General features: G+C 46.7%; 1 protein-coding gene across 2 annotated transcripts; it reads right to left on the reverse strand.

The window, feature by feature from the left end:
* Positions 1–538: 538 nt before the first annotated feature.
* On the reverse strand, positions 539–27,937 carry LOC123136017 (RNA-binding KH domain-containing protein PEPPER). 2 transcript variants are annotated; one of them, XM_044555291.1, is made up of 6 exons: positions 27,434–27,937; positions 25,936–26,191; positions 24,682–24,830; positions 24,362–24,580; positions 23,958–24,152; positions 539–714 (listed from the first exon to the last, which is right to left on the reverse strand). In XM_044555291.1, exons 1-6 carry the CDS (start codon positions 27,809–27,811, stop codon positions 592–594), a joined length of 1,320 nt encoding a protein of 439 aa, XP_044411226.1. In that variant the 5' UTR covers positions 27,812–27,937; the 3' UTR covers positions 539–591. The 2 variants fall into 2 exon arrangements, with proteins under 2 accessions (XP_044411226.1, XP_044411227.1); XM_044555292.1 differs by lacking the exon at positions 539–714 and adding an exon at positions 9,220–9,394 and having other exon boundaries at positions 27,434–27,936.

Below are 27,937 nucleotides of genomic sequence, written 5' to 3' on the forward strand. Positions count from 1 at the left end.
AACCTAATCTCGAAATATGCCAACCCAAGATGTACCTTTGGAGACACCTGTAGTACTCCTTTATAATCACCCAGTTACGTTGTGACGTTTGGTAGCACCCAAAGTGTTCCTCCGGTAAACGGGAGTTGCATAATCTCATAGTTATAGGAACATGTATAAGTCATGAAGAAAGCAATAGCAATATACTAAACGATCAAGTCCTAGGCTAACGGAATGGATCATGTCAATCACATCATTCTCCTAATGATGTGATCCCATTAATCAAATGACAACACATGTCTATGGCTAGGAAACATAACCATCTTTGATTAATGAGCTAGTCAAGTAGAGGCTTACTAGTGACTATATGTTTGTCTATGTATTCACACATGTATCATGTTTCCGGTTAATACAATTCTAGCATGAATACCAAAAAGGGCTTTCGCCCCGCTTTATAAATAAAGCAAACCGCCACAAGACATACAACCACAGCAGGTCCACACACACACACACCACTCAAGTACCACAACAAAGTACATAGGTTCTGCTGAGGGCACAGCTCAACAAGCCCAGAAGAAAGAGAAAAAACACAACCTGCCCAGCGCAGATGAACTAGTCAGGCTCCGGCGGAGGCGGCGGGGGCGGTGGCGACAGGCGGACAGCCATCAAGCGGAGATCGGTGATGAAGGTTGAGATGGCGTCCCGATCCGGGGGGCGGCTAAGCGGCCGCCAAAGCTGCAAGAAACCCGAGAATTTGTAGAGAGCGTCAGTAGCGCGACGAAGAGGAGTACGCTGGATCACAAGCTTATTGCGAACGGTCCAAAGCGTCCAGGCAAGGGCATATTTATCATGAGGAAATAAATAATAAATAATAAACATTTATCATGATATGAGGAAATAAATAATAACTTTATTATTGCCTCTAGGGCATATTTCCTTCAGTCTCCCACTTGCACTAGAGTCAATAATCTAGATTACATAGTAATGATTCTAACACCCATGGAGTCTTGGTGCTGATCATGTTTTGCTCGTGAGAGAGGCTTAGTCAATGGGTCTGCAACATTCAGATCCGTATGTATCTTACAAATCTCTATGTCTCCCACTTGGACTTGGTCCCGGATGGAATTGAAGCGTCTCTTGATGTGCTTGGTCCTCTTGTGAAATCTGGATTCCTTTGCCAAGGCAATTGCACCAGTATTGTCACAGAAGATCTTAATTGGTCCCGATGCACTAGGTATGACACCTAGATCGGTAATGAACTCCTTCATCCAGACTCCTTCATTTGCTGCTTCAGAAGCAGCTATGTACTCCGCTTCACATGTACATCCCGCCACGACGCTTTGTTTAGAACTACACCAACTTACAGCTCCTCCGTTTAATAAAAATACGTATCCGGTTTGCGATTTAGAATCGTCCAGATCAGAGTCAAAGCTTGCATCGACGTAACCATTTATGACTAGCTCTTTGTCACCTCCATATACGAGAAACATATCCTTAGTCCTTTTCAGGTATTTCAGGATGTTCTTGACCGCTGTCCAGTGATCCACTCCTGGATTACTTTGGTACCTTCCTGCCAAGCTTATTGCTAAGCATACGTTAGGTCTGGTACACAACATTGCATACATGATAGAGCCTATGGCTGAGGCATAGGGAACATCTTTCATTTTCTCTCTATCTTCTGCTGTGGTCGGGCATTGAGTCTGACTCAACTTCACACCTTGTAGCACGGGCAAGAACCCTTTCTTTGCCTAATCCATTTTGAACTTTTTCAAAATTTTATCAAGGTATGTGCTTTGTAAAAGTCCTATTAAGCATCTTGATCTATCTCTATAAATCTTGATGCCCAATATGTAAGCAGCTTCACCGAGGTCTTTCATTGAAAAACTTTTATTCAACTATCCCTTTATGCTATCCAGAAATTCTATATCATTTCCAATTAATAATATGTCATCTACATATAGTATCAGAAATGCTACAGAGCTCCCACTCACTTTCTTGTAAATACAGGCTTCTCCAAAAGTCTGTATAAAATCATATGTTTTGATCACACTATCAAAACGTTTATTCCAACTCCGAGATGCTTGCACCAGTCCATAAATGGATTGGTGGAGCTTGCACACTTTGTTAGCACCTTTTGGATCAACAAAACCTTCTGGCTGCATCATATACAACTCTTCTTCCAGAAATCCATTCAAGAATGCAGTTTTGACATCCATTTGCAAAATTTCATAATCATAAAATGCAGCAATAGCTAACATGATTCGGACAGACTTAAGCATCTCTATGGGTGAGAAAGTCTCATCGTAGTCAACCCCTTGAACTTGTCAAAAACCTTTTGCAACAAGTCGAGCTTTATAGATAGTTACATTACCATCAGCGTCAGTCTTCTTCTTAAAGATCCATTTATTCTCAATGGCTTGCCGATCATCGGGCAAGTCAACCAAAGTCCATACTTTGTTCTCATACATGGATCCCATCTCAGATTTCATGGCCTCTAGCCATTTTGCGGAATCTGGGCCCATCATCGCTTCCTCATAGTTCGTAGGTTCATCATGGTCAAGTAACATGACTTCCAGAATAGGATTACTGTACCACTTTGGTGCGGATCTTACTCTGGTAGACCTACGAGGTTCAGTAGAAACTTGATCTGAAGTTTCATAATCAATATCATTAGCTTCATCACTAATTGGTGTAGTTGTCACAGGAACCGGTTCTTGTGATGAACTACTTTCCAATAAGGGAGCAGGTACAGTTACCTCATCAAGTTCTACTTTCCTCCCACTCACTTCTTTCGAGAGAAACTCTTCTCTAGAAAGGATCCGATTTTAGCAACGAAAATCTTGCCCTCAGATCTGTGATAGAAGGTGTACCCAATAGTCTCTTTTGGGTATCCTATGAAGACACATTTCTCCGATTTAGGTTCGAGCTTATCTGGTTGAAGTTTCTTCACATAAGCATCGCAACCCCAAACTTTAAGAAACAACAACTTTGGTTTCTTGCCAAACCACAGTTCATAAGGCGTCATCTCAACGGATTTTGATGGTGCCCTATTCAACGTGAATGCGGCCGTCTCTAAAGCATAACCCCAGAATGATAGTGGTAAATCAGTAAGAGACATCATAGATCGCACCATATCTAGTAAAGTACGATTACGACGTTCGGACACACCGTTTCGTTGTGGTGTTCCGGGTGGCGTGAGTTGCGAAACTATTCCGCATTGTTTCAAATGTAAACCAAACTCGTAACTCAAATATTCTCCTCCACGATCAGATCGTAGAAACTTTATTTTCTTGTTACGATGATTTTCTACTTCACTCTGAAATTCTTTGAACTTTTCAAATGTTTCAGACTTGTGTTTCATTAAGTAGATATACCCATATCTGCTCAAATCATCTGTGAAGGTGAGAAAATAACGATACCCGCCGCGAGCCTCAACATTCATTGGACCACAAACATCAGTATGTATGATTTCCAACAAATCAGTTGCTCGCTCCATAGTTCCGGAGAATGGCGTTTTAGTCATCTTGCCCATGAGGCACGGTTCGCAAGTACCAAGTGATTCATAATCAAGTGATTCCAAAAGCCCATCAGTATGGAGTTTCTTCATGTGTTTTACACCGATATGACCTAAACGGCAGTGCCACAAATAAGTTACACTATCATTATCAACTCTGCATCTTTTGGTTTCAACACTATGAATATGTGTATCACTACTATCGAGATTCAATAAAAATAGACCACTCTTCAAGGGTTCATGACCATAAAAGATATTACTCATATAAATAGAACAACCATTATTCTCTGATTTAAATGAATAACCGTCTCGCATCAAACAAGATCCAGATATAATGTTCATGCTCAACGCTGGCACCAAATAACAATTATTTAGGTCTAAAACTAATCCCGATGGTAGATGTAGAGGTAGCGTGCCGACCGCGATCACATCGACTTTGGAACCATTTCCCACGTGCATCGTCACCTCGTCCTTAGCCAATCTTCGCTTAATCCGTAGTCCCTGTTTCGAGTTGCAAATATTAGCAACAGAACCAGTATCAAATACCCAGGTGCTACTGCGAGCATTAGTAAGGTACACATCAATAACATGTATATCACATATATCTTTGTTCACTTTGCCATTCTTTTTATCCGCCAAATACTTGGGACAGTTCCGCTTCGAGTGTCCAGTCTGCTTGCAGTAGAAGCACTCAGTCTCAGGCTTAGGTCCAGACTTGGGTTTCTTCTCTTGAGCAGCAACTTGTTTGCTGTTCTTCTTGAAGTTCCCCTTCTTCTTCCCTTTGCCCTTTTTCTTGAAACTGGTGGTCTTGTTAACCATCAATACTTGATGCTCCTTCTTGATTTCTACCTCCGCGGCTTTTAGCATTGCGAAGAGCTCGGGAATAGTTTTGTCCATCCCTTGCATATTATAGTTCATCACGAAGCTCTTGTAGCTTGGTGGCAGTGATTGAAGAATTCTGTCAATGACACTATCATCAAGAAGATTAACTCCCAGTTGAATCAAGTGATTATTATACCCAGACATTTTGAGTATGTGTTCACTGACAAAACTATTCTCCTCCATCTTGCAGCTATAGAACTTATTGGAGACTTCATATCTCTCAATCCGGGCATTTGCTTGAAATATTAACTTCAACTCCTAGAACATCTCATATGCTCCATGACGTTCAAAACGTCGTTGAAGACCCGGTTCTAAGCCGTAAAGCATGGCACACTGAACTATCGAGTAGTCATCAGCTTTGCTCTGCCAGACGTTCTTAACGTCGTTAGTTGCATCAGCAGCAGGCCTGGCACCCAGTGGTGCTTCCAGGACGTAATTCTTCTATGCAGCAATGAGGATAATCCTCAGGTTACGGACCCAGTCCGTGTAATTGCTACCATCATCTTTCAACTTTGCTTTCTCAAGGAACGCATTAAAATTCAACAGAACAACGGCACGAGCCATCTATCTACAACAAACATAGACAAGCAAAATACTATCAGGTACTAAGTTCATGATAAATTTAAGTTCAATTAATCATATTACTTAAGAACTCCCACTTAGACAGACATCTCTCTAGTCATCTAAGTGATTACGTGATCCAAATCAACTAAACCATGTCCGATCATCACGTGAGATGGAGTAGTTTCAATGGTGAGCATCACTATGTTGATCATATCTACTATATGATTCACGTTCGACCTTTCGGTCTCCGTGTTCCGAGGCCATATCTGTATATGCTAGGCTCGTCAAGTTTAACCTGAGTATTCCGCGTGTGCAACTGTTTTGCACCCGTTGTATTTGAACGTAGAGCCTATCACACCCGATCATCACGTGGTGTCTCAGCACGAAGAACTTTCGCAACGGTGCATACTCAGGGAGAACACTTCTTGATAATTAGTGAGAGATCATCTTAAAATGCTACCGTCAATCAAAGCAAGATAAGATGCATAAAGGATAAACATCACATGCAATCAATATAAGTGATATGATATGGCCATCATCATCTTGTGCTTGTGATCTCCATCTTCGAAGCACCGTCGTGATCACCATCCTCACCGGCGCGACACCTTGATCTCCATCGTAGCATCATTGTCGTTACGCCATCTATTGCTTCTACGACTATCGCTACCGCTTAGTGATAAAGTAAAGCAATTACAGGGCGTTTGCATTTCATACAATAAAGCGACAACCATATGGCTCCTGCCAGTTGCCGATAACTTCGGTTACAAAACATGATCATCTCATACAATAAAAAATAGCATCACGTCTTGACCATATCACATCACAACATGCCCTGCAAAAACAAGTTAGACGTCCTCTACTTTGTTGTTGCAAATTTTACGTGGCTACTACGGGCTGAGCAAGAACCGTTCTTACCTACGCATCAAAACCACAACGATAGTTCGTCAAGTTAGCGTTGTTTTAACCTTCGCAAGGACCGGGCGTAGCCACACTCGGTTCAACTAAAGTTGGAGAAACAGACACCCGCTAGTCACCTATGTGCAAAGCACGACGGTAAAACCAGTCTCGCGTAAGCGTACGCGTAATGTCGGTCCGGGCCGCTTCATCCAACAATACCGCTGAACCAAAGTATGACATGCTGGTAAGCAATATGACTTGTATCGCCCGCAACTCACTTGTGTTCTACTCATGCATATAACATCAACACATAAAACCTGGCTCTGATACCACTGTTGGGGAACGTAGTAATTTCAAAAAATTTCCTACGCACACGCAAGATCATGGTGATGACATAGCAACGAGAGGGAAGAGTGTTGTCCACGTACCCTCGTAGACCGTAAGCGGAAGCGTTATGACAACGCGGTTGATGTAGTCGTACGTGTTCATGATCCGACCGATCCAAGTACCGAACGTACGGCACCTCCGAGTTCAGCACACGTTCAGCTCGATGACGATCCCTGGGCTCCGATCAAGCAAAGCTTCGGGGATGAGTTCCGTCAGCACGACGACGTGGTGACGATGATGATGTTCTACCGGCGCAGGGCTTCGTCTAAACTCCGCGACGATATGACCGAGGTGGAATATGGTGGAGGGGGGGGGGCACCGCACACGGCTAAGGAACGATCCGTAGATCAACTTGTGTGTCTCTAGGGTGCCCCCTGCCCCCGTATATAAAGGAGCAAGGGGGGGAGGCCGGCCGGCCCTAGGGGCGCGCCAAGGAGGGGGAAGTCCTCCTCCTAGTGGGAGTAGGACTCCCCTTTCCTAGTCCCACTAGGAAGGAGGAAGGGGGAAGGAAAGAGAGGGAGAGGGAGAGGGAAAGGGGGGGCCGCGCCCCCTCCCCTAGTCCAATTCGAACTCCTCATGGGGGGGCCACCTCCTGGGCTGCTGCCCTCTCTCTCCCCTCAGGCCCACTAAGGCCCAATACTTCCCCGGGGGCTTCCAGTAACCCCTCCGGCACTCCGGTTTTCTCCGAAATCACCCGGAACACTTCTGGTGTCCGAATATAGTCATGCAATATATCAATCTTTATGTCTCGACCATTTCGAGACTCCTCGTCATGTCCGTGATCACATCCGGGACTCCGAACAAACTTCGGTACATCAAAACTTATAAACTCATAATAAAACTGTCATTATAACGTTAAGCATGTGGATCCTACGGGTTTGAGAACTATGTAGACATGACCTAGAACTATTCTCGGTCAATAACCAATAGTGGGACCTGGATGCCCATATTGGCTCCTACATATTCTACGAAGATCTTTATCGGTCAAACCGCATAACAACATACGTTGTTCCCTTTGTCATCGGTATGTTACTTGCCCGAGATTCGATCGTCGGTATCCAATACCTAGTTCAAGCTCGTTACCGGCAAGTCTCTTTACTCGTTACGTAATGCATCATTCCGTAACTAACTCATTAGCTACATTGCTTGCAAGGCTTATAGTGATGTACATTACCGAGAGGGCCCAGAGATACCTCTCCGACAATCAGAGTGACAAAACCTAATCTCGAAATACGCCAACCCAACATGTACCTTTGGAGACACCTGTAGTACTCCTTTATAATCACCCAGTTACGTTGTGACGTTTGATAGCACCCAAAGTGTTCCTCCGATAAACGGGAGTTGCATAATCTCATAGTTATAGGAACATGTATAAGTCATGAAGAAAGCAATAGCAATATACTAAACGATCAAGTGCTAGGCTAACGGAATGGGTCATGTCAATCACATCATTCTCCTAATGATGTGATCCCATTAATCAAATGACAACACATGTCTATGGCTAGGAAACATAACCATCTTTGATTAATGAGATAGTCAAGTAGAGGCTTACTAGTGACTATATGTTTGTCTATGTATTCACACATGTATCATGTTTCCGGTTAATACAATTCTAGCATGAATAATAAACATTTATCATGATATGAGGAAATAAATAATAACTTTATTATTGCCTCTAGGGCATATTTCCTTCAGCAAAGGCTAAAAAAAGTCTCATCTAAGGCTCCCATGTTTTTTCATAAATTGGTTCAAAGGGAGGGGGGGCAGTGGTCCCCTCATCTTGACACATAGTATGTTGGTTTGTTGTATTTGTGATATAAGACATTTTTAAATTAATTGGACCACCCTGACTGAAAATCATGACTACGCCACTGCTCACACATGACACCGGCGTTGATTGCTTGTCCGGACATAACCTAAGCAAAAGGCTAATAAGACATTAGGGGTGTCATGGCATCTGATACGTCTTCAATGTATCTACTTTTCCAAATAGTTTTGCTATTATTTTGGATTTGCATGATTTGAATGGAATTAACTCGGACTGACATTGTTTTCAGCAGAATTACCATGGTGTTATTTTTGTGCAGAAATAAAAGTTCTCGAATTGACCTGAAAATTTACGAATAATTTTTCTGGAATATATAAAGCTCAGGTGGCGCCCCCAGGCTTGTGGGACCCTAGGGACTCCGTTTGCCCTACCTCCAAGTCTATAAGTACCGTCTCACGAAAAAAAATAGAGATAAAGTTTCATTGCGTTTTAGGATACAGAGCCACCACCACCTCATGTTTTTCATCGGGAGGGCTGATCTGGAGTCCGTTCGGGGCTCCGAAGAGGGGGATTCGTCACCATGATCATCACCAACCCTTCTCCATCAACAATTCCATGATGCTCACCGCCGAGAGTGAGTAATCTCTTCGCAGGTTGCTTGATGGTGATAGAGTTGGATGAGATTTGTCATGAAATCGAGTCAATTTGTTAGGGCTTGATCTCTAGTATCCACTATATTCTGAGACTGATGTTGCTCTGACTTTGGTATGCTAAATGTTTGTCACTAGGGCCTGAATGCAACGATTTCAGATATGAACCTATTATATTTTCACATATATAAGTGTGTTTTGGATCCTATCTTGCATGTTGTATGCACCTATTATGTGTTATGATCCGTACACCCCAAAGTGACAACAATTGGGATTCACTACAGTGATGACCATAGTACGAGGTGTTCATGTATTCATTGAGTGTTAATGCTTTGTTCCAGTTGTCTATTAAAAGGAGGCCTCAATATCCCTTAGATTTCCTTATGGACCCCGCTGCCACGGGAGGATAGGACAAAATATATTATGCAAGTTCTTATTATAAGCACGTATAACTACATATGAAATACATGCCTATATTATATTGATGAATTGAAGCTATTGTGTATCGCTGGGTTGTGACTGTTACATGATGAATATCATCCAACATACATATCCTTTGCTGATCCAATGCCTACGCTTTGCTCATATTGATCTTTGCTAAGTTATTACTATTGATGTTGCTGCTATTACAACGGAAATGCACTTTGGTGGCCGCGCTACCTGCAGGCCGTTATCACATCCATCTGTGCTCGTCGTGATCAGCATCAAGCGACCGTATTTTTAGTAGAGGCCGCTGCACAGTGCCCGTATTTCCTGGGAAATAAACAGTGGCAGCTCACGTAGATTAGTCTACACAGCAGTGCGTGCGGGCACAGTTGCCATGCACGGTCGCACGTTGTACCATGACAGAGACGCATGTGCTCGACATGGGATTGACTCGGTCACCATGTTCCTATGCGAAAACGCACAACATGCACAGCCCATGATTCCATAAACTGGTCTATGTATTTTTTTTTTAGCCACGGCATGTGTACAAATTCACTTTTTGCCATGATGGGTGTACATTTGCAGGGAACAAAACAATGCGAATTAACTGAGACCAATATTTTCTAAAAAAAACTGAGATCGTTATTCGCAAAAAAGAACTGAGAGACCTAAGAAAAAGACGTCTGGCAGTTGAACATATGATAATAGCTGAAAAAATATAACAGCCAAAACACAGAGGACCTTGAGAATTTTCCAGTAGACAGGTTAAGACAATCATAGGTTTGCAAAATCCAGAATGGATACTAGCGGCCTGACATCCATACATACCCGCATTGTTCTTTTCAAGCGACAAACATCAGACTATTCAGTCTGAAGTTCCATTTCCAACATAAAAACAAATAAAAGCATTCATTGAATTCGGGTTTGGGTGGGGTGGTGCAGGTTTTCCTTCTGTGGTCTCGTCAGATCAAACAACAAGGCACAGACGAAGGAATCAAAAAGATTGGTAGCAAAATAAGGCAGGAAGCCCAGTCAAAAAAAAAAATCAGGCACGAAATACCCACTAAACACATTTTTTTGGTTGAAAAGCATGAGAACAAGAAACATAAATTGCAAGAATCAGCAGTTTTTAATCCTGATTCCGCTTCCTCAAAAAAAAACTATAGGCCATCAAGGGAGAAGGGGATGAATAGCCGCACGAGAACTGAGCACTGTGTGGAAGTTAACATATCTGCATCGCCACATGGGCCCATCTATACTTCTATATCTATATATATACTACCTAAAAGAAACGGAGAGTTCCGTTTCCCGTCATACGTCAATTTTTCGTCCAACCTCTTCGTTCGCCCCTCCCCACCCCTCCTCTGGTTTTCCTCCCCGTCCCGATTTTGTATTTCACACGATTTTTATTTGACCGGCAGGATCGCATTAGTCTTTTGATGGTAACCTAGTAAATATTCTTTGGTAACCGAATAAATTCGGATCAGTCTCCTGTAATCAAGGGCCAATCTCCCTCACATAACCAATCTCCCAGTCATTCAGTTGGAATTTAAATCCCAGACAATAGTTATGGAAAATATATCTTTCCCTGATTGTACTCCCGCAATCTCTCACGCGTAAGTATCTAGAAATTATCTGTCTCCCGATTTTGCCGCATCTCTTCCTCTCCCAGGCTATCGAACCTCTCTCTCTCAGCCGACCCTCTCTCCAAGAAAACAACGCGATCCAGAAAATCTCAGGTAGTGCCCTCTCTCTTCCAATCCATGGATGAGTTCAAGCAAAAGAGTTGGAGGTGCAACGCAAAAATCAATATGCATGCCATCCTTCTTCGGGGATGCCTTGCATGGCCCATGTAAGAGATCATGTACGCCCTTGTAATTCCCATCTTGCGGGCTAGCGAATCAACTTGCTTCCCGTTAGACCGAGTTCCAGCATGCGTTTTCGTTTTTCTATTCTTGCTCTATTTTTGTGTGTGGTGAAGGTGAGTCTTGATCTTAGCCTGGTTGATTTGTTTGTTTCTTCTAAGACAGGGAATGAGGGAATCCATGTTTTGTTAGTGAAGGAAGTACATTTTCCTCTTTCTTAATCATGAGTTTCAGGTTATTCTAAGTTAATTTAGTACATAGAATGTGTGCTATATATAAAAGGTCCACACGGGCTTGTACTAGATAGTTTACGATTACGAGAATAGACACAATGGGTTTTTGGTACATCTTGTAAAAGACATAGCTGCTCGAACTATTTTTAAACGATGGAGTTATATAGCATCTTGAGTTTAATTGATATTATGGCAATGCCATCACCGGCAGCACCGACAGCAACAATGACGGCCAACTCATGAAGCGAAGAAGAAGAAAAACAACAACAGAAGTTATTTATCGGCTAAAAAAAGTTGACAGTAGTTATGTCCTAAGGGTAAATGTTATACATAATATTAGAGTTTGTTTGACCCCGCTGCAACGCACGGGCAATTACCTAGTCAAAACAAAAAATAATATCCCCACCAGCCCTTTCCACCACCAACTACATGTTCGATTTTCAAAATAGCACACCTGACACATGCATGCAGAACGATGTGTACCCGAGGCCCACGTACAATCATAGCACCGCAGCCCATGGCACAACTGTATTGCAGTTTAATAGCCAGCGTATACATACGAGAAAAACAAGGCATTGCGCATCGTGATGCTATACTACACGGTAGAGATTCCGGCCACCAGGTAGCTCGGCCACCAAAATGCCTCTCTCCTATTACAATCACTATAAAAATGCTACTGTTCCTGTTACTGCTACTATTAAAACTATCAAACTACTGTGCTACTAAACACTTTGCTGAAGATATTTAGTTCTTTAGTGGTTGAATTGACAACTCAACTGCTAAGACTTATAAATATTCTTTGGCTCCCTTGTGTCGAATCAATAAATTGGGTGAAATACTACCCATGAAGACTGTCGCGATCCCCTATATTTGTGGGTTATCAGCATCCTCCTACTGTTGTTTTAAGAGGAAAAAACAAGGACACCTTTGCCAAGCTTCACTATACCACAAGTTCTGTCGATATTGCTCCAAGATATGCTTTGCCTAGTTCTTCCTCCAGAAGGCGAAGTGGTTGTTATAGAGGGCATTGGTGGCTTGGGAAAGACATGGACGGCAAAAGCTGCGTTCAAACCCCAAGCAACTCAAATCGCTTTGAAAACTTATGTGGGTTTCATTGTGCAGAAGCTATAGTCTGAGACGGTGCACTGAGAAGATTGCGACATGTCTTTAAATTGACATTGGAGAGGAACTATTATCATCAAGAATAAGGGTAATGATCAAAGAACATCTCGCAAGACGAAAGTTCTTGTTGGTTCTTAACAATGTTTATTTTCTCAAGGAAAACATTTTATGGCACCTCGGGATTCCATGCCCTCGAGAGCAGAGTTTAGGTTCAAAGGTCATTGTGACCACAAGAACCAGGAGGGCTTTATCAGTCATGGATCCAGCTCTGGTTATAATGCCACAACCTCTCCTATATCAGGAGTCATATGACTAACTGCGTGAGAAGATTGGCAAAGATATTGATCTAAAGTTAATCGACAACTGTTATGGCATGCCATTGTCGGTTATCTTACCGGTGGGAGCATTGTGTGATGTGCCTACACAAGAGGAATTCAGCAAGTTAATCAGTGAAGCCTATGTAGCTCAAGGACCCAAGGTGTCAGTGTTCACCACAATGATTCGCCTTGTAAAGTTTGGTTACCATCGGCTTCCTAGTGATACCGCCAGGCATTGCTTCCTCTACTTCTTACTCTTCCCTAACAATGAAGCAATTTCTGTCAAGGACTTGATCATGTTCTGGAAGCTAGATGGCATGATTCAAGAAGCTAGCAGTAGAGATTCTCATGAGGCTAACTGTAACGGTAAGGAAATAATTCATGTGCTTTTGAAGCATGGTTTGATTCATTCTGAGGGTGATGATCACATCCACATGCACGATGTCGTTAGAGAGACGGTATCACAACTAGGACGGGATAATGGCTACGTAGAACAGCCCCAAAGGTACTTTGACGGTGACATTCGGTTTGAGAATCTTGCCAGGTTGGGCTGAAGAATTTCCTTAATGAACACAATAAAGGAAGAACTCCGCGCAAGTCCAAGCCATGAGTGCTTTCCAACTTCGACGCTACTTTTAAGAGGAAACCGCCATATGAGAACTATACCGGAAGAATTTTTTTGCTGTGTGGGAATGCTTAGAGTGCTAGACCTGTCCTTCGCTCCAATCAGAATCCTGCTCCGGTCCATTTCTCGTTTGTATCACCTCCGTCTGCTGCTACTAGTTGGATGTGGACACCTGCAGAAAATTCAGCACATAGGCTCGCTGCACATGCTGGAGATACTTAATGCATCAGGGTGTGGCTCCCTGAAAAGTGTAGAATGCGGATCATTTGACCGTATGAGGTTGCTCAAGATCCTCGACCTTTCGGGAACTTCTATTGCATACTTGCCATCTCTCGCTGCGTGCATGGAGGTTACCCAGCTTCTGCTACAAGATTGCCCGTGTGCCGAGTCCGAGCCAACCAGAGAAACAAGCCACAATACATGTGATACAGAATCTACCAAGTTCGCGCATGGAGTTTCGAAAACAGGCGCTGCCAGTAACCTACAGATAGGGACAAGTAAGGATCTGGTGAACTGGATGGCCATGCTTTGGTTACCTCCTGGACCGACTTTCGAGTTTTCTGACAGATTTGGTATGAGGGTCTCTCAAGAGGTAAACCAGGACAGAAAAAACATACATTTATGCGAGCCATGCCAACTTCTTTCAGTCTTTGGACAAAGACTCTCCGCTGTGGTCGAACTGCCTTCGAAAGTTTCACATGGTTATCTCCCCTTTAAACTATGAGCAGACCATGGGCAATGGGTTTGGAGCACGGAGCACAAAATTCACTGCTGTGAATGCCGCACAGTCGGGCGATTTTGATAGGGCTTTGGAGATAAACCGTGCCGGCATTCCTAATGATCTTGAAGGGATTCTTAGACACGCTGAGCTAATATCATTAAAAAGTGTAACAGGGGCAAATCTGGCATGGACCCTGAATACCGGGAGACCGGCAGCAGCACGAGAACTTTGGATGGAGGACTGCCACCAGCCGGAGAGTATTTTCTTCCTGGAAGAAGTGGCTACAATGGTAAAATTGCAGAATATATGGATCTCTAACATGGGCAATCTAGCATATTTCTGCCAAGAAGGGGGGGCAGAAAACCCGACCGGTTTCACCAGTCTGACGCACTTGCACCTCGACTGCTGTCCGAAGCTCGGCTTCCTCTTCCCCTCATCCCCGCGCCTACCCAGCCTTCGCAGCCTGCAAATAAGGTTCTGCGACAGCCTGGGGAAAGTGTTCGACGAACCGGTCCCCGCCGCCGCGGAGCACGCTCTTCCTGGGCTGCGGTCACTGCTGCTGTGGGAGCTTCCGGAGCCCGGCTGCATCTGCGGAGGGGTCCTGCCGTCTCTCAGGGACTTGAAGGTGAAGGGCTGCGTGAAGCTGAAGGAAATTCCCATCGGCGTGACCGAAAATAACCCGTTCTTCACGACGATAACAGGAGAGATGCAGTGGTGGGACGATCTGGTATGGGATGATGAAAGTGTCAAGCGTTGGATACTGTTTAGAAACTGGGGCACCCTGCTACCGGAACCGGATCCTCTAACATTGAGAAGAAAAGTTAGAGAAACTAAAATACCCTAACTTTCCTTCTTTCTATCCATGTGATTATGGCTAAAATAATTTAAATTAATTTGCAAATTGATGATCTACCGTGTACATTTATAGTAATTACATACAAACAATTTGATGATGAAATAAAATTAATTTTAAATTATTTATGTCTACAGTAAATACCAACAATAAACAACCTACTAACTAGCTACTAACAGTCCCTAACTTTTCTTCTTCATTTTACACTAGGACAAACACTGTAGCATCGTAACTTTCCTTCACAATGTTAGAAGATCTGGTTCGCCTGCTACCACATTTTGCAACCGAAGGATGATGATGGGCCTTCCAGGCCTTTTCTTTTTTTTAGCTGTTTTTCGATCTGGCGGTGATGTCTCTCTGCTGATTGCTGTCCTTGGATACAACATGATTTGTCACACTTTCTGCACTCTCTTCATCTCTTCATGCATGTAAATAGTCTCTATGTGCATATTTCTTTAATTTATCAAATTTTATTCACACTAGGATTCTTTCATACTATTTTTTGTGTGTGGGAAAAAGGAGACTTTTCATCAGTCGCGCTACAATGGTACGTACTCCCTCTATCCGGAAATACTTGTCATCAAAATAGACAAAAATGAATGTATTTAGAACTAAAATACATCTAGATACATCCTCTTTTATTCATTTTAATGACAAGTATTTTCAGACGGAGGGAGTAGGAGAGAAGGCTGTGTTTTTGTTTTGTTTAAAAAAGATCGTTGTTTTAGATAGTGGGGTGTGTGCCCTCGAATTTTGCTTGGGAGCCTGAAATATAAATGTTTCCATCTCAGTGACTACCTCCCTCCCGTCGCAGTGCCTGTCTCAACGCGGACCGCCCGGCCGGCTTCCCGGTGCCGTCCACTCCGAGCGGGCTGAGATCCGGGCTGCGTCCTGGAACCTCGAGATAGGTGCGACCGACATTCCCTCCAGTTCTTCCAGCTGTTCGTTCTCTATGCTCGAACCGGTCCCGCTCGGCCGCCTTGCCAAGGTGGCCCTAGACTCGTCTATAGTTTTCGGGGGGAAGTTGGTCCCTCTTTAAAGCAGATTGCGGCTATCCAGGCCCGGGAGATCCTTGACGGGAAACTCGCCGAGACCCGGGCCCGTCTCCTCCGTACACCGGCGCCCCAGCCTTCCGCAGGGATACCAGTCGAGGAAATCCGTGGTCGCACTCGCTCCCGCACTGCCGCTCTCAGAGCCCACAGCGCTTCCACCGTCCCGGGGTCAAGCAGCCCCTCAATGGAGGTTTAGATGCGCGCCCTCTTCTGGAACATCCGCGGCTTTGGCCATGATGGCCACTGCTGCCAGCTAGTTGAGTACATCCGCGACGAACACATTGACATCATTGCCATTCAAGAAACCATGCGCGCGGAGTTCTGTCTCCCCGAACTTGACAACCTTAGCTCCCACCTGTTTGCCTGGCATTGGTTCCCTTTTAGTGGGAACAATGGCCACTCGGGTGGCATCCTGTTAGGTGTGAAGGATGCCACCTTTGAGGTGGGTGGTATGGACCGGGGCGAGTTCTTCGTTAGTATGGAGATCTTTGAGCGGGCGCTAAACTTTAAGTGGGAGGTCATCATTGTATACGGACCGACGGACCACCGCCGCTCCCCGACATTCTTTGCTAAGCTACAACAGAAGATCTCCGCTTCCTCCCTCCCAGTGGTCGTGGGAGGTGACTTTAACCTCATCCGCTCCCCGGATGAGAAGAACAATGACCGGGTTAACCGCCCCGGATGCAGATGTTCAACGACTGCATCGCGGAGCTTGGCCTCCGTGAGCTTAAGCGAACGGGGGGCGGTTCACCTGGACTAACCGCCAGGCGAACCCGACGCAATCCGTTCTGGACCGCGTCCTAGTCTCTCTCGAGTGGGAACTCAGATGTCCCCTGGCCTCGCTGCAAGCTATCACCCGGACCGGTTCCGATCACGCCCCCGTCCTCCTCTCCTCCGCAGATGAACGCCCCCCCATCCCTCCTCGGTTATGGTTTGAGCTCTTCTGGCTCAACTAGGCCGGATTCCGCGAGGACGTTGCGGCTAAGTGGACCGCCGCGCGCGATTCTCCTCACCGCGCCATGTCCGCCGTTGACTCCTGGCAGTTCTGCGCCAAGCTTGCCCGCCAATTTATGAAGGGTTGGGGCGCGAACCTCGGCCGTGATCTCCATGACCACAAGAAGGCCCTCCTGAGTGCCATGCAAGTCTTGGACGCTGATACGTCTCCAATGTATCTATAATTTTTTATTGTTCCATGCTATTATATTACCCTTTTTGAATGTTTATGAGCTTTATTTTACACATTTATATCATTTTTTGGACTAACATATTAACCGGAGGCCCAGCCCATATTGCTGTTTTATTGCCTGTTTCAGTATTTCGAAGAAAAAGAATATCAAACGGAGTCCAAACGGAATGAAACCTTCGGCAGCGTGATTTTTTGAAAGAATATGATCCTGGAGACTTGGAGTTTACGTCAGAAGATCCTCGAGGAGGCCAGGAGAGAGGGGGGCGCCCCCCCCTACTGGCGCGCCCCCTTGTCTCGTGGGCCCCTCGAGCACCTCCCGACCGACTTCTTTCGCCTATATAGCCCCACGTACCCGAAAAACATCCACGGACAAGATAGATCGGGAGTTCTGCCGCCGCAAGCCTTTGTAGCCACCAAAAACCTCTCGGGAGCCCGATCCGGCACCCTGCCGGAGGGGGAACCCATCACCGGTAGCCATCTTCATCATCCCGGTGCTATCCATGACAAGGAGGGAGTAGTTCACCCTCGGGGCTGCGGGTATGTACCAGTAGCATGTGTTTGATCTCTCTCTCATGTTCTCTCTATGGCACGATCTTGATGTATCGCGAGCTTTGTTATTATAGTTGGATCTTATGATGTTTCTCCCCCTCCACTCTCTTGTGATGAATTGAGTTTCCCTCTTGAAATTATCTTGTCGGATTGAGTCTTTGCTTTGAGAACACTTGATGTATGTCTTGCCGTGTTTATCTGTGGTGACAATGGGATATCACGTGCCACTTGATGTATGTTTTGTTGACCAACTTGCGGGTTCCGCCCATGAACCTATGCATAGGGGTTGGCACACGTTTTCCTGACTCTCTGGTAGAAACTTTGGGGCACTGTTTGAAGTACTTTGTGTTGGTTAGATGAATCTGAGATTGTGTGATGCATATCGTATAATCATGCCCGCGGATACTTGAGGTGACAATGGAGTATCTAGGTGAGATTAGGGTTTTGGTTGATTTGTGTCTTAAGGTGTTATTCTAGTATGAACTCTATGATAGATTGAGCGGAAAGAATAGCTTCATGTTATTTTACTACGAACTCTTGAATAGATAGAACAGAAAGGATAACTTTGAGGTGGTTTCGTATCCTACCATAATCTCTTCGTTTGTTCTCCGCTATTAGTGACTTTGGAGTGACTTTTTGTTGCATGTTGAGGGATTGTTATATGATATATCTATGTTATTATTGTTGAGAGAACTTGCACTAGTGAAAGTATGAACCCTAGGCCTTGTTCCCTATCATTGCAATACCGTTTACGCTCACTTTTATCATTAGTTACCTTGCTGTTTTTATTATTTCAGATTACAAAAACCTATATCTACTATCCATATTGCACTTGTATCACCATCTCTTCACCGAACTAGTGCACCTATACAATTTACCATTGTATTGGGTGTGTTGGGGACACAAGAGACTCTTTGTTATTTGGTTGCAGGGTTGCTTGAGAGAGACCATTTTCATCCTACGCCTCCCACGGATTGATAAACCTTAGGTCATCCACTTGAGGGAAATTTGCTACTGTCCTACAAACATGTGCACTTGCAGGCCCAACAACGTCTACAAGAAGAAGATTGTGTAGTAGACATCAGACGCCCGCGCTGACACTTCTGGGATCTCTCCGAACGAGTGGATGCTGAGATATGATCTCGAGGACCAGCTCTCGGTCATCTACTCGGACGAGGAGGCATACTGGCGGTTGCGCGGCACCCAACGGTGGGTGCTCCGTGGGGACGCTAACACGGCTTACTTCTAGGCGATCGCCAATGGCCTGCGTCGATGGAACTCCATTCACTCCTTGTGGGACGGCGATACTCAGCTTGTTCGCCCCTCGGACATCCGAACCCATGTAGACAGCTTCTATAAAGCCCTTTTCTCCCCTATCCCTCGGGGTGGGGCTGCGCTGGCCCCCGATACCTGGTCGGGTGCCCAGCTAGTTTCCGACGAGGCCAATGCTGCCTTGGTGGCACCTTTCTCGAAGGATGAGGTCCTAGCGGCAATCAAAGGAATGAACCCTCCTCGGCTCCGGGCCCGGATGGATTGCCAGTCTCGTTTTTCAAAACGTTCTGGCAAACCATCAAACCGGAAGTCATGGCCCTCTTCGACGAGTTCTTCTCTGGGACCATGGACCTTGGGCGCCTAAACTATGGGATCATTACCCTCATCCCCAAGGTCCCGGGCGCCTCGGACATTCGCCAATTCTGCCCGATCATGGTGATCAACGTGATCTTCAGGATCTTGGCTAAAGGTTACGCCAATAGGGTGACCCTTCTAGCGGACTCTGTCACCCACCCCAACCAATCCGCCTTCATCCAAGGCCGGTTTATTTTGGATGGGGTGCTGGTCTTTCACGAAGTCCTCCATGAAGTCCGATCCAAGAACCACTGCGCGGTCTTCCTAAAGCTCGACTTTCACAAAGCCTACGACACTGTCCATTGGCCCTTCCTTCGGGAAGTTTTGCTTCGAAAGGGTTTATGACCGCTGGGTGACCCGTGTTATGTAACTCGTCACCTGCGGTCGGACGGCGGTCAACATCAACGGTGAGATCGGTCCTTACTTCCCCACCTTATGTGGGGTTCGCCAGGGTGACGTGTTCTCCCCATTTCTGTTCAACATGGTTGTCAATGCCCTCGCGGTCATCCTTGATAAGGCCAAAGCTTGTGGCCATATCCGCAGCGTAGTCCCCCACCTAGTGGGTGGGGGAGGGTCTCCCTCCTCCAATATGCGGATGACACCATAGTTATGGTGGAGGGCTCCGCGTCCGACATCGCCAACCTGAAGTTCCTCCTCTTGTGTTTCCAACAGATGTCTGGGCTCACCATCAACTTCGATAAGAGCAAAGTGATGGTTCTTGGCTATCCTCTGGAGGAGGCTTTGTCCATTGCGGACTGGCTGAACTGCCGCCTGGGTTCCTTCCCCACGACTTACTTGGGGATACCCATTAGTGACTCCAGGCTCACCGTTGTTGATCTCCGCCCGACGGTGACTAGGATGCAGCACCGGGTTGAACCCTGGAGGGGGTGGTGGCTGTCGAAAGCAGCCAGGGTAATCCTAATCAACTCTTCGCTTGCTAGCCTTCTCTGGTTTCTCATGAGCTTCTACGGCCTCCATGAGACCCTCCATCAGGAGGTTGCCAAATACCAGTCGAGGTTTTCTTGGGCTGGTGAGGGCGACAAACAGAAGTATCATATGGTGAGCTGGCCCGACATTTGCAAACCCAAAGACCAGGGTGGCCTTGGGATCTTGTCATCTCGACGCATGAACATTGCTCTCCTGACCCGTTGGCTGTGGCGTATCGCCAATGGGAAGGGAGGCCTCTGGCTTACCATCATCCGTAATAAGTACCTTTGGGGCCAACCTCTTGCGTTTTGCCAGCGTACGGGTGGATCCCAGTTCTGGCAGTCCGTGATCCAGCTTCTGCCCGTCCTCCGCATCGGCACGTCCATCTCAGTTGGCTCCGGGTCCTCGACCCTGTTCTGGTTCGACCGTTGGTTAGGGGACTCCCCCCTGGCTGCGCGATTCCCAGAACTCTTTCCCATTGCGGCCGACCCTCGGGTCTCTGTCGAGACGGCCCTTATTGACTTAGGGCGTCTCGCTTTCCGGCACCCCTTCGGCCCCCTCGAGGTGGCTGCTTGGGACTCCCTCCTCCAAGACATCGCCCTTATGCCGATGAACGTCGAGGAGGACCAGGATGAGCCGTCTGGCCGCTTTTCCATGAAGTCCTTGTATGCCGCCATTGCGCCCTTGGCGGCCCCGGAACCCTTTAGCCTGATCTGGAACATCCGCCTACCTCTGAAGATCAGGATTTTCCTGTGTGGACGCCTCCCCTCTGGGGTTGAAGTCCTCAAGCGTAACGGCCCAGGCGATGGGATGTGTCCCATCTGTGTCACGATCGAGGACGCTAACCACATCTTCTTCTCGTGCTCTACTGCCCAGTTCCTGTGGGCTTGCTTCCGCGAAACGGTCGGTGGACAGTGGTGCAATACCAACTTCCCCGATTTACTTGCAGAGCTCAACGCTTCCCCTACCCGATACCGCCATATTAGATGGTTGTGCATTGGGCTTCTCACCTGGACGCTTTGGAACATTCGCAATAAGCTTGTTATTCGGAAGGTGCCTCTCCGCCGTGCGACTGACGCAATCTTCAAAATGTGTGGTTACTTGCAGCTTTGGCAGCCGCTTAGCCGCCCCCAGGACAGGGACGTCATCACCACCCTCCTCACCGACCTCCGCTCGATGGCTCTCCGCGTGGCACCCCCGCTGCCCCCCCCCCAGAGCCGGACTAGGCCGTCTAGTGGATCTGTGGAGTGTGTGTTTTTGTGCTTAGGGCTTGTTGTGTTGTGCCCTCAGCATTGACCCTTATGACTTCTTTGTGTTCTTGTGGACCTCCGTGTGCGTGTGTGTTTGTGCTTTGTTCAACCTTTTTGGATGTTTGGTTTGGACGGTTTGCTTTATAATATAAAGCGGGGCGAAAGCCTTTTTCGGTAAATACAAATGTTTGAATCACGGTCTCGCGCCTTGAAATGTCGCAGTCCACGCCCTTCATGCAGAAAGTAAACACTCGCCGTCGCCAACGGAACAACCGGGAAGCTCATCGCAGAGGACGAGTGTGTGCGCGCATCGCGCCCCCACCCTACCAGAATGGTGGCACCGGCGTGCCTGGGTTACAAGGGGGAATGAACCAGCCAAGTAGAAAAGCGGGGTCTAAGAGCATCTCCAGCCGTTCGGCCCCCCAGGGCGCCGAAAAAGAGCGGCCTGGGGGCGAACCGGCGCTAGATTGGCCCCTGGGGTTCGGTTCGCTCCCAGTCATAGGCCCATGGTCACCGCGGGTTCGGCGAAGTTCGTTTCATTTTTTTGCAAACTCAGCGATTTTTTGCAGAAACTCGGCCATACTTCATCGAAATTTATACAAAAACGTAAAAACATGCAAGAACTACGCCTAACTTAAAAAACAAACTAAAAGCCTAGCTGTCACCGCCGTCGTCTACATGCCGAGAAGCCTGTAGAAGCGGGTGTAGTCGCCGCTACCGCCGCCGCCGTCTTCGTCGTCATCGCGCGCCCTGCCTGCGGCGTCCCTGCTGCAGCCCTGGCCGGGGTCGCCGACACGTGGTGGGGCGCTTGACGGCCCAGCCTCACCCTCATCGCCGTTGTCGATGACGATAACGCCGCCCTCCTCGGCGCGGCTACGGGGCTGGGTCTCCAGGTACGCCCGGCGCTGGCGGCGCACCCGCTTGCGGACATAGTCCTCCTTCGCCCATTTGAGGGCGGATTTGTCGTCAGGGGCCATCATGTCAACGTGCTCCGGCTTCACGGGGAGCAAGCCCGGCTCAGGCTTCGGCCGGACCAGGCACAGGGAGCGCCTCGCCGGTGCCGTCGCGGGTGGTGAGAGCTCTTTGATGATGAGGGCACCGCCCGTGAGGCATCAATGGAGGCTGACCGGCGCAGCAATGCGGCAGCCTTGGAATTGATTCCTGCGGGAACCGAGGCGATGAAGCGGCCGTCTCGCTAACTCAGTGGGCCCACGGCTGTTTCGCGCCAAAACACTCGCCCTGGCTCCCCCCAGCCCGTCGGGTTCGGCCTGAATCCACCGGCGCTGATTTCAGCCCAAGCCGGCGAAAAACGGGCTCCTGGGGCGCGACTGAGCCGTTTTTTCGGCGCCGGCACGGAAAAATCGCCTGGGAAGGCCATGTTAGGGGCACGGCTGAAGATGCTCTAAGACAGCGTTTGGCTGGTACTACCAAAACATACAGTCAAGGAGGCGTTCGGTTGCAAAATCACGCGTGCCAGTGCCACAATCTTCAGAAGCAGGAGCGAGCAAGTACTACCTCTGTACCTTCTTCAGAGAAAGGCGAATATGCAGACAGACTACCACAGGCAAGTAACTGCTGGGGCGTAGCGTCGGATCAATCGTCATGGCAAAGCCGTTCCATTCAATCTCTACTTAATCAGGCAGGGTTCGGGTGGGGATCTTTAGGTTAGGCGCGGCGATGAGGATAGGCGCGCGGTCAGTCGCTCGGTTCTGTGTGCTACAGCCTGTACCCGTGGTAAGCAGCAGAGTGATAGTGGCGGACGCTGCTGGACGATGACAGGTAGTCGCTGTACAGAGGCGGGGCGTACTCCGGACTCGCTGGAGCGCCGCACGGGTCGAACCGCGGCCTGACCGGGCCAGCGTCAGGGTTGCCGTAGCCGCTGCTCCTGGGTGGTAGAACTTTTCTGTCGCCCAGTAGGACCTCCTGCGTGCGAAAATGACGATAGGTCAGAAAACAGACATCCGGCATGCGGTTCATGATTGCGCCGATAAACAGACGCCCAGTGTAATCGACGCTGGTCTCCATGCAGACGCCCAGTGTAATCGACCCTGTGAAAACCGGAGGAGCAAGGGTTGTGCTGTGTAGTGTGCTTTACATTTTTACATAGGTGGGCTATCATGTCCTGGGTAGCTGCCTCCAGCAAGTTGGAACCTAGGCTAGTTATGAAATGGCCCAAATCACCGATGGTTAACAAAGGAAAATTACTACTCATAGAGAAGGAGCAACTGCGCACAAGTGGCTTTCTCAAGTTTTATCCCGCTCCGGACTCTTGGGGTGAAAGCGGCTATGCGCCATTTCCTCCTAGCTAATATCCTGCTGGTCTGATATCTAAGACAAATTTATCTTCTAATAAAGGTTGGCTGAAATCTCCAACCTTGTGTAAACTACACTTAAATTGTTGCAAGCAAAAAAAATGGACCTGGTATAACTGGTAGGTGGCAACTATCTGTGTATGCGTAGTAGGCTGGGCGCAAAAATAAATAAATAAAAAATTCAGATGGCATCCTAATCTCATTCAGAAAATGGATACTAAAGTAGGAACCCTTAGGGCATTGGTAATTAACCTGTATGAGTTGATGCGCAGTCTGAACTTGCGAAGAAGTGCCTTTGATTGAAACTAGAACCTCATCCAGATAATTTCCAGTTTCCTCGAGGACAACCACCGCTCCACTGACAGAACGTATATGAGCAATGGTCCGTCCCCTGACACCAATTATCTCTTCAGCTTGCAGCAAAGGGATCTGCATTGTCTGCGTAATCTGAAAACCAAAACATCCCATAAGAGCAACGTCTGTAGCAGCCTGATGTAAAATGACCATACCAAGTAACGTTGCGGGGGAAAAAAAGGGAAAATGAACAAAAGAAACCTGCTTGTACCAGGTGAAACTTGAGCACATTTTTACAAGCTAACTGACATAATATAGGTGCATAGCGTAACTAGGGGATAATAATAGTTATAGCAATAGACCTTCGGTATTAAGGGAACGGTTGGGTGTCTGATATCTGATGAATATGGGTCACAAACAGATGGGCCTCGTCCATACAACAAATATCTGCTGCCACTCATGTTGAGAGGACTTCGACTGTCAGATAACAAAAGGTCCTGGTTCACTGGAAGAGCATAACCATTGGTAACCGTAACCTGATTTTCTTCAGAACTATCCTGCACCTGAACCATTGCTTGGTTCTGCAGATATGCAACAGTGATATCAATCCGACGAGAACGTTACAAGTGCTCTCATCTTTACTCATAGTAAAGCGTGCAGCAACAATTATAGCAAGGATTACCTTTCTTTCAAATAGATGAAGGACGCTATGATCAACTAGGAACTTCCGGAGAAGTCCAAGTACTGATTTTAGGGCATTGAGGACCTTGAGGGAAGCACCACGTATCTCCACAATTCTTTCAACCACCATCTGATTGCTCAAAAGGTCGTCTAGAAAAGTAGATCCAGTATCATGTGTTACATCCAGTGATCTAGATTGAATTCACAACAACCAAAACGAGATCAAAATTGAAAAGCTGGCAAAAAGGTATACGCTTGAATAAGGTGAAAAGTATGTTGTGGGGCTTCTAAAAATGTAACCTACCAGGCAGGCTCTTTACAGTGTGCAAAAGAATCTCCATGGTATTAGTAGCAACAAATACCAGATTGAAATCAAGTTGCTTCTCTGTCGTAATGAATATTTCAGTGATTTATGTATCATGGAAGGGACAATCCAATCTAGTTCGATTATACCACTGATATATAGGGATGCAATGCAATGTGGAAGCTTATGTGACTTCTGGTCTCAATATTTTATAAAAGTGGGGGAGTTTAATTTTTCAAGTGATAGGGTCACAACAAAGCATCTGGTTAACTGATTGGTGTAAATCCCTTAAGCAACCACCATTTTCTACAAGGGTCACAATACACAATTTGGTTGAAAAATCGGTGTCAACCAACGAAACCAAGTATTCTCATGCTAACAAGTTAGATAACACAAGAACAAGAATCCTATCAATTGCACTCCTTCTTCAGTGATGAAACAGAGTACGTTCTACTATTCTAGTGAACAGGGCCGGTGCTAGTAATTTCTGGGAGAAGGCAGGTGCTACTTTTCAGAGAAGGTTGGTGCTACAACACAAAGTTGGGAAAACAGTCCAATAGTTTTTCTGGATTTTTCTCAGCAAAAAGAACTTGACATCAAGTACAGGTGGACTCTTGTACAAGAAATGATGGATCATAGAAGTTAGGGACACCACGTTTGCTTTAGAATGCCCAGGTATACTCCCTTGTTTCCACATTCAAGTTATACATCCAAGATCGAAACCAATGTTAATAATTTATAGGTAACAAAAATGACTGGCCATTCTACAAATCAAACTGGAAATGCATCACATAATACTTGAGTTGAAAATGTATATACCTTTTCAAGTTACACATCCAAGAGCGAAACCAATGTCATTAATTCATAGGTAATAAAAATGACCAGTAATTCTATGGATCAAACTGGAAATGCATCGCATAATAGTTAACATGAAAATGTATAACCGTGTACCTTGATCTATAATCCTTATGGTAACACCAGTAGTTTCTTGCATTAACTTGATCATGGTTCCTTGCTTGCCAATTAAGTGCACCGCTTGTGCTTTAGGAACCAGTAATCTAGCGCAACAAATTTCTGGTGCAGAAGCAGATAATGTGACATCAGGATTGATCCCTTCTATATCATTTACATGCTTGAAGATCCTAACTGTAGCATCCATAGCAGGTGCCAGTTCTGCTTGTGTTTCTTCTGTTGCGGATATCAAGACCTAAAGAGGAGGTATAAAATTAACAAAATGAATAAGAAAATACAAACAAATGATCTAAGTTTAACCTTTTTTGTTCTTTTCTATGTACTCACAATAAGTACCACCTCAACATGCCACGCTAGAATAGAATCCTCCTGTTTTAAAAAGCTTATGCTTACAAGACTGAGAGTAATTTTCAGTTATTTCAACTTCCCTAACACATGGCCTTAGTAATGGCTTTGTTCCTATGGTTGCAAAAACTGTTAAACTAAAACAACAAACCCAACAGATAACATGGCCAAGACTTACCAAAGTAGAGATTTCTTGTAGAACAATTAAATTAAACAATAAGTCACTTATCTATTAAATGCTAACAAAAAAAGGTCATTGAACAATTGGAATTATAAAGCTAACATTGATGCCACTGTTTCGTCCATTTCATAACCAAATTAGGTTCCAGAACAAGTTAAAAAAAGGGTTCCAAAACTATTAGGATAGCGTTGCAAGATGACAGTAACAATGTGCCGATGGCCACAATGCACAATTCTCAAGAGAACATGGAAATGAGTAACCCAAACCAGGGCAATGCTGGCACACAATTGCTGATCTACATGTCGAGAGCTGCTTGTGGAAGACCCATGGTAACGCCACAGTCCAATGTACAATGAGCATACACAAATCGCAAAGTAATTTCTAGATTAGCTAGCTTATATTGCTAATCGATCGTTGTGACCACATGAGACCATGAAATTCATGCTCCACGCGCCCAACCGCATACTAAGCATGGCACAAGCGACTCAATTTCTAATCCCCGATGTCCTAACCACCACCATCGAGCCATAAATCCTAACATGAATCAACCAGAATTCCGGGGTAGGAGCCTTAAAATATGGCCGGTGACGCCGCCCGTGGTCTCGCGGCCGCGGACATGGGTCTCCTTGCAGAGGCGCTGGATGATCTCAAGTCCCAAGAGAACTTGGAAATGAGCAACCCAAATCCCCCAATACCAGGAAAATTTGAGCTGGTATTTTGTCCCAAATCCCTCAATACCAGAAAAATATTGGGGAAAGGGGAGCCGTTGGAGATGCTCTTACAGTGAGCATGCACAAATCCCAAAGCAATTTCTAATTTAGTTCTCCTTATTAACCTGGAGAGGTTGTGACCACATGAGACCGTAGACAGTCATGCTCCAGGCGCCCAATTTCCCGTGCCCTAACCACCGCCATCAAGCCATCGACCAAAATTACAGGGAAGGAGCCTTACAATCCGGCTGGAGACGCCGTCCGCGGCGTCGAGGACGCGGACGCGGGCGCGGGTCACCTCGCAGAGGCGCTTGACGATCTCGCCCCGGCGGCCGATGAGACCGCCCACCTTGTCCCCGGCCACGACCAGCCGGAACACGCTCGCGCCGGGAAACCCGGGCCAAGGCGCCGCCTTCTGCCCCTCCTCCGCCGCCTCGGACGCCGAATTCGTCGGCGCAGGCGGCGACTGCGGTGCCGGCGGCGGCGGCTGCTCCGGCTCCGTGTCGGGGGAAGGGCTCCGCGGCTCGGGCGCCGGGTGCTCGTCCGGCTCCGAGTCGGAGGAAATCCACGGCTCCACCTCCTCAGGGTCCTCCTCCTCCTCCTCGGCTACGTAGGCCATAGCGTGGCGGGCGAAGTCCTCCGGCGGCGGTGCCGCGGTCGCCTTCGACGAGGGTTTTTGGGAAGGACAGTGGTCAGTGGGACACGAGTGTGGACTGTGGGCTGTGGACTGAGCGAGTGAGTGCGA

Source organism: Triticum aestivum, chromosome 6B (assembly GCF_018294505.1).
Source record: "Triticum aestivum cultivar Chinese Spring chromosome 6B, IWGSC CS RefSeq v2.1, whole genome shotgun sequence".
In the NCBI taxonomy this organism is placed as follows: Eukaryota; Viridiplantae; Streptophyta; class Magnoliopsida; order Poales; family Poaceae; genus Triticum; species Triticum aestivum.